General features: G+C 35.8%; 1 protein-coding gene across 2 annotated transcripts in view; it reads left to right on the top strand.

The window, feature by feature from the left end:
* Positions 1-16495, top strand: part of PDS5A (PDS5 cohesin associated factor A) — a 77077-nt gene that overhangs the window by 46246 nt on the left and 14336 nt on the right. For both annotated transcript variants that reach the window (XM_053975190.1, XM_053975192.1), the window contains exons 13-26: positions 2400-2513; positions 3114-3195; positions 3929-3977; positions 4107-4246; positions 5242-5357; positions 6060-6165; positions 7064-7224; positions 9886-10009; positions 11155-11313; positions 11571-11639; positions 12263-12399; positions 13097-13220; positions 13485-13689; positions 14195-14309. In XM_053975190.1, coding sequence (XP_053831165.1) covers positions 2400-2513; positions 3114-3195; positions 3929-3977; positions 4107-4246; positions 5242-5357; positions 6060-6165; positions 7064-7224; positions 9886-10009; positions 11155-11313; positions 11571-11639; positions 12263-12399; positions 13097-13220; positions 13485-13689; positions 14195-14309 — 1701 coding nt within the window. The remainder of the gene's footprint in view (positions 1-2399; positions 2514-3113; positions 3196-3928; positions 3978-4106; positions 4247-5241; positions 5358-6059; positions 6166-7063; positions 7225-9885; positions 10010-11154; positions 11314-11570; positions 11640-12262; positions 12400-13096; positions 13221-13484; positions 13690-14194; positions 14310-16495) is intronic.

The raw sequence follows: 16495 nt of genomic DNA on the forward strand, positions 1-16495 counted from the left end.
ATACTTGATCAGTTGGCACCTTCTTTGAAAATCAGGAAGTCTTCACGTAGTTTATACAAAGCTAATTCAGCATATACATAAAAATATACTTTAGTTTGCATTGAGAGGTTTCTGGTTTTTCTACCATGTTTACATCTCATTTTCAGTACACAGGTTTGATAGTGGACAGAGAATGAATCAGTAGTATAGTGAATGGGACAGATGTTTTCTGTATTTCTGCTCAAGCAAAAGCAAAACACTGATGGAAATGAGACAGGGAATTTTAAGGGAAGAGTGTGTCATCAAAGCTGAGTTTCTTTCTCTGATGTGATTTCAGAAAGCCTGATTACACTATTGAAACTAGCTTTTTCATGAGGCAGCATGGATTGTATCCTCTTTGTTTTCTGTGTGTCCACACAGAAAGATTGGTGGCTTGATTTTTAATGTTCTTCTAGGTCAGTTTGATACTCTAAATTTTAATTCAAATGCTACTGGTCTTCAAGGCTGACAATTAAGTTCTTGCTTAGTGACACCATTGGGTTTGTTTCCTGATCTCAGTGGAGGGATAAATGTGTTTATGCTATTGTCAGGGTTTGAGATTCAGCACCTGAAGAGATGTAGAAATGCTATGATCTTTTAAGACAGAGTGTGTCCAATCCTTTAAACACATAAGCAAGCATGGGCCAAAATTAGCCAACTCTGGCCTATTTTCCTTCAGTAATGCAGCAAAGAGGATAAAAAGTAGCAGTGGACAGCTCTGAGCCTTGGAGTATTTTCCACAGGGTGCATGGGATAACACTATTTCTTTCAGAAGATAATAGTGTAGTATCACACAGAGTTCAGGCATGAAGTGGAATAGAACAGATTTTTTTTCCACACATTGATAACTTCGTCACTTGATAATGTTTTTCTTGTTGCTTGGCTGTTGATGTACACATCTACTCAAGACTGAAAATTTCTGACCATAAGAGCTGCCTCTCATGTATTCTCGGAGCTTCTTTGTTTTACAGTAAATGCATAGGGAATGGAGTGAAACAGCCACATCTGAAACAGTGCCCTGTTACCAACGATTGTTATGCTAGCCAGTAACTTTCTTCACAGGAGAGAAGTGTGTCTTGCAGTTGTTCCCACTTTGTAAATCTTGACCCTTACCAAGAGGGACCAGGGAAGGGATGATGCAGTCATTCCGTTTGTATTGACTGCTTTTCCAAAACATGTATCTGTTGAGACATGGACTAGAGCAATATTCTTAAATTGGTAAGAGCTCTGATGCCTCCAGTCTCCTAGTATGTTAAACAGATAGAGTCCCTTCAGCTCTGAAAATCCTGTTCCCCAAACAATTTAGTTCTTGGAGTCATCACTAGGGAAGTGTACATTTAAAGAGACAAAGCCAAGTTTTCTTTAATAGTAATGGGCTGTCTTGAGATAGTTGACCATGTATTCATGGTCAGCCTTTTATTCCTCTGCCTTGCCATTATGTCTCTTGGAATTTTCTTTCAACAAAAATGAGCTGTGTGAGCAGAAATAAGATGTGTTTGATCTGTGCTGCTGTGGTCTCCGTACAAGGCATTCACAGAGTCCTTGCTAGTACCAGTGCACTAGTACATAGTGGAAAAGTTTTAAAACTCAAACACACAGTATTTGTCAATAAATAACAAATTGTATTACTGAACATTGTGTACAGCTTTCATTAGTATGAATTAAATTAACATTTGAATGTTCTTTCATTGGGGGAGGGCTATAATGACATGAACTACTCACTTGTATTTTGTAGTTCAAAGTTGGTATGTAATGTAAAATTTCAAATGGGCATTTAAAAAGATAATTGGAGATTGTTTTTGCTGGTTTGATTTGTTCTCAGTATGCCTTTTGCCCCTTTAATTGTATATATTTTGGTGTTCCTTCATCTCCACCTTTTTAGTGCAAATTTTTAGCTTGTGTATTAGAATGAGTAGGTTCTCAAGTACTGCAGTTCAATTTAACCATTCTTTCAAGGATAGTTTAGATTTTTATGTTTCCTCCCCTTTGAGTTATATTCTTGTGTTCTTTCTCCTTTATTTGAGCTTTTTACTGTCAGTGTTCCTTCTATATATTAGAATAAACAAAGGGAGATTGTCAGATCCTAAAGACAAGGAGAATTTGGATGATGACAGATTACTCCCTCTTAGAGGTGAAAGTGAAAGAACGTGGAAAAGCTTTCAAGGAGCAGTTCTTGCTAATCTTTCTATCAGTAGTGGAAGGAGTCTTTACAGCTGAGAAAAAGGCCACTACTTTTTTGTCTTCTTTCTTTATTGAAAAATCTGATTTTAATGACTTCCACTATTCCTTGTTTTTTCAGCTTCCCTGGAACGTATTGTTTGACATGTCCAGTAGTGATTTCTCTTTTTTTTTTTTTTTTTTTTTTTTTCCTTTTCCTGCAGATTATTGGTAGAGAAAATCTTTGCTCAGTACCTTGTTCCACATAATTTGGAAACGGAAGAGCGAATGAAGTGTTTGTACTATTTGTATGCTAGCTTGGATCCAAATGCCGTCAAGTAAGTATAGTTTGTATTTGACAAATACTTGCTTTCTTAGGCTTTTCTAAGCCTAATCTCTGTTATCTTACTTGTATTATATAATAAAAATACAGCTAATGGATGCTTAGCATTATTTGCAAGTAGCATAGTATTTGAAAACATTTCCCTTTTATATAGAAACCTGACCCATCCATTAGACAAGAGGATCCCATGATATTTGAGAAGAGCGGGTTTATCCATTCATTTTCATGCTGGCTTAAAAGTGTGCAAGTGATGACTTTTAGGTTTGCTCTGTATTAGGAACCATGATGAAGGTGTCTGTAACTGAATTCTGGTTGATGGTGGACTGTTTTTTATTTGGGTGGTTGTAAGAAATACTACAGGTGTCCTCCATATGTTAAATTGTTCCTAGAAGAATAAGAGAGATAATGTTCTGGAAAAAGAGAAAATCAGTTCCACCTTGTTTTCAACATTTATTTTTAATATTTGGTAGGTTTTGATTGTACCTAACAGGTGTTGCACTTCTAAGACAAATAAATGAACAATCTTGTTAGTTAAAACATCCAGCATGTTTTTGTCATGAAGAAGCTTTTCTTTTCTTGTTTCCCATTTTTGCAGAGCACTGAATGAGATGTGGAAGTGCCAGAACATGCTAAGGAGTCATGTACGAGAATTGCTGGATTTGCATAAGCAGCCCACTGTACGGTTTTGAAAATATTTATACTTTATCCAATGGATCTATGGGACTAATTTACTGGGGGGGTTTAATACTGTATTATTGATTCAATGTAACTTCATTATTGGTTGATTTCTGTATGTAGACAACATTCCATTCTCACAAAGTAAAGTTACTTTCTGTAATGCTTGAAGGTATATGACCTCCTTCTGTTGATCATTCTTTTGTAGTACTGCTCAAGAGCTTTGGAATAAGTTTTAAAAGTTTCAAAGGTTTTTGTTCACTTTTGACAGACCTTTTTTCTTTCTCACTTTCCAAGAGATTTTGAAAATGGAATATGTTGTAACATAAAGCAATGATTTCTTTGTTGGTTAGAAAAAAAAGTTCTAAAGTCTTTGTACGGGAATTTTACTAGTAGAAATTATAAATAGAAGGGTATCACTTTGAGGTTTTGTGAGAGAGTGGGCTTGTGGGAATTTTCTATTTTGGAGGGTACTGGAGACTTTTTTCCTGATTTTAACCTGTTATGTGAATTGATGAATTTTTGCAGTTCTTTGATGTTACAAGATTTTTCACCTTTCTGTGTAGTAGCTGCTAACGATAGTTACATTATTCTAGAATCTATTCTTAGAACAAAAACATAAAACATAAGATTCAGGAGTAGAAAGTAGTGCTGCAGAAGAGCTAACACCTTAAAGGTGTATTTTATAAAGGAGATATTGCTGATTTGTTTGTCTGTTTTTGCTGTTGTCCTCAGTCAGAAGCAAACAGTGCTGCCATGTTTGGAAAGCTGATGACCATAGCAAGTAAGTGTTAATAACTTTCTATAAACATTCTATAAACTACTACAGCACTCCTGGAAACTGTATTTCTGTGAATCTTAGCCTGCTGAAGTTGCAGATTTATCTCACATTAAACTGTTTTTAATCATACAGAAAACCTTCCAGATCCTGGAAAAGCACAAGATTTTGTGAAGAAATTCAATCAGGTTTTGGGTGATGATGAGAAACTTCGATCCCAGCTTGAACTGTTAATTAGCCCGACGTGTTCTTGTAAACAGGCAGATGTTTGTGTGGTAAGGAAATGGAAAAGCAAACTTTTACACCCTAAATATTTGTGCTTAAAACTGCTACCTGGAATCAATGGTCACCTTAGTTACCTAAATGTGGTTTTTACTTGTTTCCAATTTTCAAAAAATGCCTTTTTGATTAACCTGTAGAGATTAGGGAAAAGATAATTACTATCATTATCTTAAGAAAACATTAGCTTTATTCCTTCCTGAGATTGTAAGCATCAAGTATAATGTCTAAAAGACCAATTTATTTCTTCAAAATAATTTATTTCAAGTGCTTGTTTTGTGGTAGGGTTCCCAAACTGTCTTTTCACGCTGATTCAGCTTTCAAGTACCAGCAAGTCATCTGTTACCATCTCCATATTATTAATTTATTTTTCATCCTAGAATAGTATTTTGAGATCACTCTTTTATTTTTCTCCTGTTGTTTAACCTCTTTGACAAAAATACACACCTTAATATTAAAATTTTCCAGATTCTGCCAAACACCACAGATTTTTTTTATGTTCTAAGGCAAAAGAAGCAATTTCATTGACAGAAAGATCACAAAGATATCTCTGAACAGAAATAGACTTCTTGGGTTTTGTCTGATGGCTCAGAAATTTTACAGGGAAGGGCCCAGGAAAATTTTTTCATTGTTATGAAATCTAATATACTACAAGGTTACCCACAGTTTTCTGGATTACACTTGACAACAGACATAAACATTCTGTGCACTGCACTTCACTCTTCCTTAAAGCTATTTTGAATCTGGACTGCAGTTCTTAAGAACACCTGAAGAACTCTTAATTAGAAACCTATTAAAATAATTTTGTAAAGTATGTCTGCTTTGAATGTGACGTGATAAAGAGAGGTGTGGCAATACCAACAGACCCCCCCTTAAAAACGTTTCATTGATTATATAGACAATCTCTGTGGTAAAAAAAAGTAACTATATTTAGCTTACTCAACATGTTAAAGAAGTAAGTAATTTCTGTTTGTATCTAACATTCCTGTAGAGGGAGATAGCCCGGAAACTTGCAAATCCTAAGCAGCCAACAAATCCTTTTCTGGAAATGGTCAAATTTCTTTTGGAAAGAATTGCCCCTGTACATATTGACTCAGAAGCCATTAGGTAAGTTTGAAAGATCATGAACAATTGACTCATTAATTATTAAAATACGCTAGAAATAGCGAAAGAAAAAATAATTTTCTTGGTATTTAAATCAGTCTGTCCTAGTACTAAATGTGTGTGGGTGAGTTTTAAATCAAAATTATGTAGATGCATTCATTCCCCGCAACCTAGAGGATGCAACTTCTTTTGATGCTGCTTTGCTGTTCTGTCTGTAAAATAATTCTAAAAATGTAGCAGTTTGTGGTGAAGATTCTGTTTGTGGGGCTTCAGGTGAAAACTGTGAACATAATTTTCACATAGTTCACTGCAGCACAGTTTTCCATATAGTATCTGAATTAATTAGCTTTTGTGGGATTGTGTAAGAGAATGTTTTGATTTTTTTTTGAGACTTGTCTGGCAACCTAATTACATTCTAAAAGTTCTACAAGTAGGTGTTTATCTATTGTCACCAGCATGGTGGGGGTTTTTTGGATGGATTTTTTTCTTTCCCCTAAAGAATTCATTTTGCAGAAAGTGAAATAAGAAGGAAAAGGACTAATGTAATAACTTAAAAATAGCAAAAACCAAACAGCAATGCCAACACCACCCCCGAAGGTCTGTTGCTTTCCCTTTATGTGTTGTGAAAACCAAGTAATCTTGCTTGAATCTCCAGCCTTTAACATTGTTATACTTGCTTGTTCCTTTTTGTATCTCTCATTTCAGTGCACTAGTAAAACTAATGAATAAATCCATAGAGGGGACAGCTGATGATGAAGAGGAGGGTGTAAGTCCTGATACTGCTATTCGTGCAGGGCTTGAACTTCTCAAGGTAATCTACATTAATGCAGCTGTAATGGAAAGGGGCAAAAGGGGCACGAGTAACAAATTAATGTTAGCATGGATTTAGTAGTTATTATTTAGATAATTACTTTTTTAATGTATGAAACTGGTTATTAATACTCACTAGAAAGAAGAATAATGGAAGAAGAGATGGTTAGTTGGAAGAAGTATGTCTTGAAAAGGGTGCTGTGTTGAAATTTACATGTTAAAGCAGTAATTGGTTTCTGCTTACGGAAGTAGTAGAGAAGAAGGTGTAGAGGTAAAGTGAAAGGAAAATAAACAGGGAAACTGGGAGAGACACCTTTTTTATGTTGTGTATGACTTTGGAAGGAGAGTAAGCGGTTAGCTCAAGAGCCACCTTAAAGAGGAAAAAAAGGAACTTGTGTTCTAAGTGGTGCTGATAAGTGGAAGGAGGAGAAAGGAGGATTTGAAGTATCTGGAAAACAGTAACACATGTTTTGTTTGTAGACGTCTTAACCTTCTTCGTTTCTTTCCTGCTCAGGGGCTATAGATTCTGGAGAAATTAAAATTTCAGTTCCGTTAAATTAGGTTGAAAAGAAGTGTTATTAAATAGGTTGCAATATAAAGAAATACTCTTGAATAAGTGTTCATTTGGAGAAATGTGTTCTTATATATTCAAATAATGTAGTATCTTAAAAAATATTTGGAGGACTAATGTTTTGCTGAAAAGCAAAACCTAGATGAATTTATTTGAAAATTTATATATAATCTTCTCCACAATGCAGTTATTGAATGTAAGAGTTTTGTATGGGCATATAACAGCTATTTATGGTGATTGTAATGTCCATAAACAAGCCATAATTTAATTTTTCTGATTATTCATTTACTATTAATAAATATGCCTTTGTTTTAATGTGTGTCTGCAGGTTCTGTCCTTTACACATCCTACCTCGTTCCACTCTGCAGAGACCTATGAGTCTCTACTGCAGTGCCTCAGGATGGAAGATGATAAGGTAGCTGAGGCAGCCATACAGATTTTCAGAAACACGGGTCACAAAATAGAAACAGACTTGCCACAAATAAGATCGTGAGTATTGTTACGTGCTGCTTTTCCTGTCTGTAATTCTACCTCTTGATAGTTTATTCAATGTGTTGCTCCTATCTAGTCTTCTTATCATGGAAGCTTCTCTTCCATGATACTGATTTCCTTCAGTACCTTTCTGTCCCTATCCCTTCATTTTTTAATGCTATGCTCTCACACTTTTTATGTGTTTATTGAACGTGTTAGGTACTTCTTCAAAATCTTCTTATAATAGAGACATTAAAAACAGTGCATAGCAAATCTTTTAGGTTACAAAATAAGCAAAAATACAGCAAAGATATGATTACTTGGCATAATTTCTACTCATATCTGTCCTTCACACAATTTTTCCTATCTTTGTAAGGAATGCAGATACAATCTCTGATATAGTTAACAGCTGTGTTTGTTATTAAACAAGATGGGAAGCAAAATCTAAAAACAAGCATGAGTTTCTAGCAAAGAATAATTGTCTGTCTGTAAGTTGTCATGCAGTTCATGCTGTACTGCTGATTAAAGCTGCATAATCTACTAGGTTTTCACAGACTATTAAATACTTTGTGAGTAACATCTGAAACCTTAAAATCAGCCTGTCATTAACTAACTTGTCCAAATAGTAAATCACATGTTTCAAGTTCTTATATATTGAAATAGTATTTTGGATATTGCCATGCTAAAATGCATGTCAGTGTACACTTTTAAGTTTGCTGTAAATTAAAGCTGTAACCTCAGCAATTCTTGTGAATGGGGATCAGATTTTGGACAAAAGAAAAATACTACAAATACAGGTATATGAGATATGTTTTAAGACATTTGTAGGGGTAAAAAGAAAGAAAAGCCCAGCAGTCTCCATTGTCAGTACAGTCCCCCGTATAGTCCCCAGTGTCTTTGGTTCCCTACCAGAATTTAATCAATACTCTATTGCTGGGCTATATCATGTTCTCTCAAAGGATCTGGCATTGCTGACATTTCTTTGACTTTGTGCCTTAGCCAGGTATTGGTGAAGTTTAGCCTGGGAGCTCTCAAAAATGTAACTGTCAAAGTGGAGGTAGCATCCTTGGTGTGGTTTCCAAGCAAGTCAGGTTGGCATTCTGAAAAACAATGTCATTGTTTACAGCTGACACAAAGAAGAAGACACCTGAGGACAAGTAGATGTTCCAGACTTCATATATTCAGAAATCTTTATCATATATGAATGATCTTGTACAATCAACAAGATAGTTTGTTTCAAGGGACCTGTTTGTATTTTGGGGGTTTTTTAAATGCTTCTGTGAGCAGATGACTTGCTGTCATTTGAAGCAGTGTTCACCAGCAGCAGCTCAAGTTCTTCTTCCTTGTATAGGAAATGAATAAGGGGTTTCGTACCAGTTCATGCACAAAGACTACCACGTGACTCGAGACCCTGATGAATGCGCTGGCCATGCTCAAACAGAGCCTGTGGACCAGGTGTAAACTTGTAGATGTAAACATGTAAAGGTGCATGTCAACATTTCAGTTTTCACCTTTTGCAGATTTGTGTCAGTTGGGGTATACTAAGGTGTGGTTTGTAACAGCTGCCTAGCAAAGACACTTTAATATACATGTACTTAATACCATGAAAGCTGTAGGTTAGGCGTTGAAGCTTATTTTAACTGTAGGTTTTACTGAATCCTGTCCTGTTTTGGCTCTTAATCCAATTTGTGGAATCTTGGCAGGTTTGAGAAGAGTCTTTTTTACTTCAGGATACTGTTAACATGTTTGTCAGGGTCTTTGTTTGGTTTTGGATTTTGTGGCAGTTTTGAGGAAACTGAGGTTTGATCCTTTCAACCCAGCAAGTTGCCCTGTAGCCTCAGTTGCTGATTTTGACTTTGTAGAATGTGTCGGTGAGGTGCTGATTAATCCATGTACTGAATACTATAAAAGAGCTTTTCAAGAAAGTGGGAAAAATTTTGGGGATGTTTCTGTGTCCGACTCTTTCTAGGTAGTTTTGTTTTTTCATGTTAGTTCCTGGGTGAGTTGCAGGGTGAACCTGCTGAGTTAGTGTCTCAGCTGCTGAGCTCTGAGGGGACAGGCCTGCCTTCCAGCACTGCCTGGGGAGTAACACTGAACAGTCTGACCAACCTGGACCGGGTATCGGGAGTGGCTTCTGCCCTGCACTTTCCTTCCATGCCTTCTGATCAGCAGATAGATTGCAGGAGATTCAAAATCTCACAGCAAAGCAGTTGTTTACTTGGGTATATGTTGTGATTAAAAGTTCTGGTTATAAAAGCCTGTAAACACACTGATGTTCAGTGATTATTCTTAGCTTTCACAGATTTTCTTCAGCCCTGTCATTCCCAGGCTTGGATAGTAAGTCCAGGAATTCATCCTACCTGAAATTGTCATGTTGCCCCCACCTTACATTTGTCTTCCTAAATAGCTTTATTTTGATCATTATTTTCTTTCATGTTTGATTTTTTTTTTTTTTTTCCTGTGGGCTGTTTCCTTCTTGTATGTGTACGGTCAGATATTCAAGTATTGCTAAATACAGTTCCATCCCGTTTTTTACTTTGATTGTGATCTTTCCTGAACAGACTTGAAAGGAACACTTGATTTATGAAATAGTGATGATAGATTTGTGTGTGTGAAGATACCTATTTTTTTGTAGATTGCAAATTGAATTTTGAAGTATTCTATTTACTGTTCACACAGAACACTAATTCCAATTTTGCATCAGAAAGCAAAAAGAGGCACTCCTCATCAGGCAAAACAAGCTGTTCACTGTATACATGCCATATTTTCAAATAAAGAAGTACAACTTGCACAAATCTTTGAGGTATGTGTTGCCTTTTTGTTTTTAAGATTTGTTTCTGTTATTAGTTGATACTAGTAATTAAAATTAATTCCTACTGTTTATTAACAGGTAAAAGTTTATGAAGTCAGGAAGCCTACAGGTGTATGGTAGTTAAGTCATTAATTTTACAATCGCAAGTTATTAATATTTGTGTCTTAAAGTCACAATTTACTAATCTCATGTGTGATAGATGAAGGTTTTTCTTTTTGTCTGCATGGGAGAAGTAAGCTAAATATGCTGGCCTGATCTACAGCAAATCCCATGGGGACACGTTCAGGAGATACTAAATGAGAGATAATATGCCCTGCTGTCAGGCTGTATTGAATTATCCAGCTTTAAGGTCTTTACACATACAGCCTTGCCTCACTAAGGCAGTTAGTGCAGAACAACTTGGCTGTAAGCTCAAACATCAGCTCACTGCTCACTTTCTGCTTCCTTAGACAAGTTATTAAGCAAAAAGACTTTCTATACAGAGCAGTTTATTACTTCTCACTGTCATCTTTTAAACAATAACATTATTAATCTGCACTTGTAAAATATTTTTGGTTCTTAATGTTGGCTGTCTTTGAGCCTGTGCATAATTTATAAGTGTGAAAAGCTTTGAATTAGGCTTGCAGAGTTGGATTTCTGCTTAGACTTCTGTGAGAGTGCTTGTTCCCTCCCTAATACCAGAATCTGATGCAGTGATGTAAGGTGATACAGGAATTGTCCTGGTGACTGTTACCTGGAAGGTAAATACTGACAGCTAGTAGAAATAAATGTCTCTGGTGCTTTCCAAGGTTTTGGCTGCTGTTTTCTACCACTGGCAGTTGGGATTCAGGTTTTCATAACTTCACAACAAAATTAAGTCAACGTTTTTTCCCACGTCACTCAGGTTTGAATGTGTTTCACATTAAAATATAAAGAGAATATAGAATTTGTTTTGCCCTTACCTTACATAAGATTTTTATTTACTCTATTGAATAGGAAATTGTATTCTTTATACTTCTGATTGCTAATTTTATTAATTCTTTTGGAAAAACAGTGAAATGCACCAGCGATACAGGAGTAAAATAAACTATTTTAAGACATGTTAATTTATTAACTGAAGCTGAATTTTGAATTTTGTTTTACTTTTCCTTTCCCAGCCTCTTAGTAGAAGTTTGAATGCTGATGTACCAGAACAGCTTATAACTCCCTTGGTCTCTTTGGGTCATATTTCTATGTTGGCTCCAGACCAGTTTGCTTCTCCAATGAAATCTGTTGTTGCAAATTTCATTGTGAAAGATCTCCTAATGAATGACAGGGTAAGATTTTTTTTTTTTTTTTTTTTTTGTAAGTGCTTATTATGCTGTTAGCCTTTTATGAATTCTGTGGAGAGTAGAGCTTTTGTCAAACGAGTCTATAAAATAATGTTCTGTAAGTGGTTAGTACAGTGATAATTGCATTATAAAAGGTATTTTTTGTAAAAGAAAGCCTAATCCATTACTTTCTTCTATTTTTACTTCTTCATTTTCTGAAGTATGGACTGAACCAGTTTGTATACTTACACGAATTTCTATAGTCAACAGGTGAGAAAAATGGAAAATTGTGGTCTCCAGATGAAGAAGTCTCTCCAGAAGTACTAGCAAAGGTGTGTTATCTGCTGACAGCAATAATGTGTATATCTGCAATTAAAAATTTACTTCAAGCTGTGCAATGGGGAATATTAGAATAAATCCCTTCAAGTGTTTTTGTATTAGTCCTATTAGAATATTTTTGTGGGTTATACACAAAACTGATAAAACTGATAGAAACTATGCATTCTGTTGTCTTCACTTACTGATATTAATTATTCAGAGCATTAAGAAGATCAAGAAATTCAAAAGTTTAGCTTTTCTTACAAGACTTTGGCTTTACTGAGTTGTAAACAGATTTTAAATAAATTGAGACCCCGATGAATGGGAACCTAATTATGGCCATTTCTAGGAATTTTTATCTAGTTGCTTTTACTTTTAATCATATATTAAGTATCCTGCATCCTTTGCAGCTGCAAATCTGCAAAGACAGTGGACCATAGTTGTTGTCTCCTGAGGTCAGAAATACTGCTGCTTCTTCTTCTTCACTCTAAATATTTACTGCTTCATTCTGTTCTTTAAAAATGTATCAGCTCTAATACACAGAAATCTATGAGAATTTCAATTTGCCAACAGTAGGTTTTAGTAACGTACCAACTCTGGCTAGTAAGTTGATTGTTGATTTGTTTGTGTGCGATAGGTGCAGGCAATTAAACTTTTGGTACGCTGGTTGTTGGGTATGAAAAACAACCAGTCAAAATCCGCAAATTCCACACTCCGGTTGTTGTCAGCTATGCTCGTCAGCGAAGGAGACCTGACAGAACAGAAGAGAATCAGGTCAGATTTTGTTCCTTGCAGGCTTCCATAAATTTTGTTTTAGAATTTCAAAGAAATTCTAAGTTCTGGTTCTTTTAGAGTGCTTGTGGAATGTTCAGGTCAGCACCATGTTGGCTACAGATCTGATCAGAGTAGTAATATTAGGAGTGGAGTGGCAGCATGAAATTTTGTTAGATACTCCCTTTCTTGCAATTTGCTAATACCTACAGAGTTCTAAATTAGATTATTTTCCTAGTAAAAGACATTGTAGAGAGTAGAACACCTGCAGAGGTATCTTTGAAATCCATTGAGTGATAACCACCTTGCAAGCATGTTTGATTTTATCTTGGGTGGAGCGTCTTCATTCCGACTGTGAGGTAGCTGCACCTCAACTTCATCTTGAGGGTGAAAGAAGGAAAGAGAGAAACTGTGGCAGAAGCGTTGCTTTCATTTAGACAGTGATAAGAAAACAAGACACTTGACTCATCTGCTTTGAGTAAAACAATGAAATGATAGGTTTTTTGGTGGGGAAAGTAAAGCACTTTATTTTTCACAAATTTGGTAGGGTTAATTTAGCTTGATCTGGAGCTGTGTTACTGGGACTTCATTGATTGGTCACTGATCCTGTAAAAAGAAGAAATTGAGACATACAGGTAATTTAAGGATAGTTGTGGTGAGCTGTGATTAATTATTTGGGGTTTTTCTCTGCCATGTTTAGTAAATCAGATATGTCTCGACTGAGATTAGCTGCTGGTAGTGCAATAATGAAGCTTGCACAGGAACCCTGTTACCATGAAATAATTACCCCAGAACAGTTCCAGCTCTGTGCACTCGTCATTAATGTAAGTAACTGCATTAGAATTGAAGTGACCCTTAATTGAGTTCTGAGTCCTTATGTCTGAGCTTTTGTTGCTGCTACAAAGTATATTCTGTTCCTCACTGCAGCTTTCACAAGAGTTATTGAAGTTTCAAATGTTTATAGTGCTGCTTCTGTTCGTATTTTTAAAAAGCCTCCTTATAATTCTACCTTGAATGCCTTTTTTTTTTTTTTTTTTTTAAAGACCAGGATTTTGATGGTTACAGTTTCATGATTTGTGTTGCTGTAGGATGAGTGCTACCAAGTGAGGCAGATATTTGCCCAGAAGCTGCATAAGGCACTTGTGAAGTTACTACTCCCTTTGGAATATATGGCAATCTTTGCTTTGTGTGCCAAAGACCCTGTGAAGGAGAGAAGAGCACATGCCAGACAGTGCTTGCTCAAAAACATCAGTATACGAAGAGAATATATTAAGCAGAATCCTATGGCTAATGGTTAGTATTTCACTAAAATTGTTAAGACTACAATAATACTAATCTGGAAGGAATAATTATTAAACCTTAAGCAACCGGCTTTTCTAAAGAAACACTATATAAGTTTAATCTGTTTTCTCATCTTTATATTAGACACATTCAAATCTAAATTTACTTAGTTCAGTATTAGCACAAACTATAAAATACTCCTCTGTACATTGCTGAGAAATATGGATGTAAAATATAGTACTCTAATGGTTGTAGCTGTTTTGCTCAGAAAACAAAATTTAGTGTCATGATATTTTTAGGCTTTATGACCGTCTTCCTGAAGCAAGACCAAGTAGTTTTGTAGTAGTAAAACATGTTCATTTTTTTTAATGATTCATTAAAAGTAAAGTCAATAGGAAGAACATGCAAGTCAAAATTTTACATTTCATGTTTGAAAAAGTTGTACTTTGAAAAAGTTTTTCTTATGATGCATGTGTATGTGTAATATAGAAGCAATTTTTTGTTGTTGTTCCTATAGAAAAATTGCTGTCTTTGCTGCCTGAATATGTGGTACCATATATGATTCACTTACTGGCACATGATCCAGATTTCACAAAACCTCAGGATGTTGATCAGCTTCGTGATGTCAAAGAGTAAGTGTCAAGTGATTATAGAATTCTTATGCTGAGAATTGTTCTGCACTTGGAAAGAAACTGATTAGGAAGAGGAAAAAACGAATTAGGAAGAAGAAATATTTGTTTTATCAACAGCGTCTTGCAACCCAGTAAATGGAAATATGGAACACTAACCATGGGAAGAAGGCATCAACAACTGCTTAGCAGTATATTCTGACAGCCCAAATAGTGACCTGTAGGTCATACTGTAGTATACCAAATTAGTGAGTTGTGTATGCTTGTAAAGTAAGTAATGATTTTAGAGTCTTGCCTTTGTGCCTAGGAATATTTATAGGATGTCAAGTAATGTTAGTTCAAACATTTTGGAACTTTAAAAATAGGGTGCTTCTCCAAGACATGAAAATAATGAGGCTAGGTAGGTCCTGCCTCACTGAAAGCTTATTATCCCCTTCCTGTGCAAGCCTACTAAAATTCATTCTAAGTTTGCTGCTGACTTACCATTTGCACTGTACATCAGCAGTGCAGGCTTAGTACTTCTTAATGTATTCAGCACAGATCACTGTGTACAATACCGTCATACTTGGCAGGAGCTTGTTCTGTACTGTTTCCACATTCAGACCTTCTTGTGTGCCTCAAATAATATTTCACATCTTAATTGAACTTCTTTTACTCCTTATGCCTTGCATTGAATTTTAAAATTTTAAACAATAGTTAACACCACTTCAGAATTGTTAAAGCATGTTGTCTCTCCCATCACACAGCTCTGGTTTTAGTGTTTTCGTTTTTTGTTGTAGTAATTTTTGATGAAACTGAGCTTTGTTGGTTTTGTATTAGGCATGTATAACCACATACAACAATATTCATCATCCAAAAAGCAGTTCTTTTTTGGCACCAATAGACTAGTTCAGATCTTAATGCTTTTTGCACCTTCACTTCTCACAGTCCAAGTCTGATTATTTTTCTAAATTAAAAGTTTGGTGTGTTATGATTTCTCAGTTACTTGACTCATACCTGAATCAGGTGTGAATTCAGGTCAGACCTGAAGTCAGTGAAGATTTTTCACCTTACCAACAAGTCTACATTTTGTCCCAGCACTCTCTGTTCCTGGCAACATCTGAAAGCATCCTCCAGCATGTACTTTATCCAAAATGCATGGGAACAAGTTCTGATTTGCAGTCACTGAGTTAATACTTTCTTTGAGAATCACTTTCTAGTGTGTAGAGCTTTTTTGGACGGTCCTTGTATAGCTTTTCTTTGTTGTTGAATTTCCTCCCTCATGTTTGTCACAGGCTGGCTGAACTAGCCAGAAGGGACTGCTCCAAACAAAGAAATACTCTGTAGGGGAATTTTGGCAGGAATACTTCTCTGAAGAGTCTCCTGAGATATGAGAAAAATGTTTTCCATTCAATGTGATACAGTGTTTCTTTTAACAGCTCTGAATGTCTTAGTGTTCACTTTAAAGTGTTAACATAGATGCTTGAAAAGTTGGAAAAACAGGCTTTGCAGTGTGTTTTGTAGGTGTCTCCCTAGTTCGTTTTGGTTTACATGGCCTAGATACAATGATGTACAGAAAATGCATGCTTAGCAGTTCTGAACCATTATCTGTGATACTTACTGTTACTGATGAAGTTTTTTAAGTTTGTCCTGCAGGGGTATGTTTGGGGTTGGTTGTTTTTTATCTTTATACTGTCTCAAGCATCTGTCTCTTCCGAATTCATATTCTGAAATCACTGAAATGGATACAAAGAATGATTTTATGTGGCTGTGTTCCTCTAGGTGCATATTTTTTTACATAAAATCCCACTGGTGTTTTGGACAGGTCTTGTTCAAAGTTGATAATTATTTATGTAATTCGCTGACTTAGTGAGAAAGTCAACCTATTGAATTTGACATGAGTTAACTGGAATTACCAGAGTATAATGTGTTCTCAGTCGTAATCTTGGGGTAACACTGGATTTTGCAGAACCTGGGTCAGGGCAGTATGTTACTGGTCCTGTATTCATCCTATTCAAGTTCTTGAAAACAGTGGATACATGGATGTAAAGCTGTCTAACAGATTGATTGCTATAGCCTTTGTAGCTCTTGGATGCAAGTCAGACTAGAGACATCTTAGTTTCTTGAACATCAGATAGCTCTGTAAGTATTTTGATGGAGCATTAACCTCTGAGCTTTTGAGAGAAATGTTCCTTCATCTCTTTGATTAC

This window comes from Vidua macroura, chromosome 4 (assembly GCF_024509145.1).
Source record: "Vidua macroura isolate BioBank_ID:100142 chromosome 4, ASM2450914v1, whole genome shotgun sequence".
Taxonomy (NCBI): Eukaryota; Metazoa; Chordata; class Aves; order Passeriformes; family Viduidae; genus Vidua; species Vidua macroura.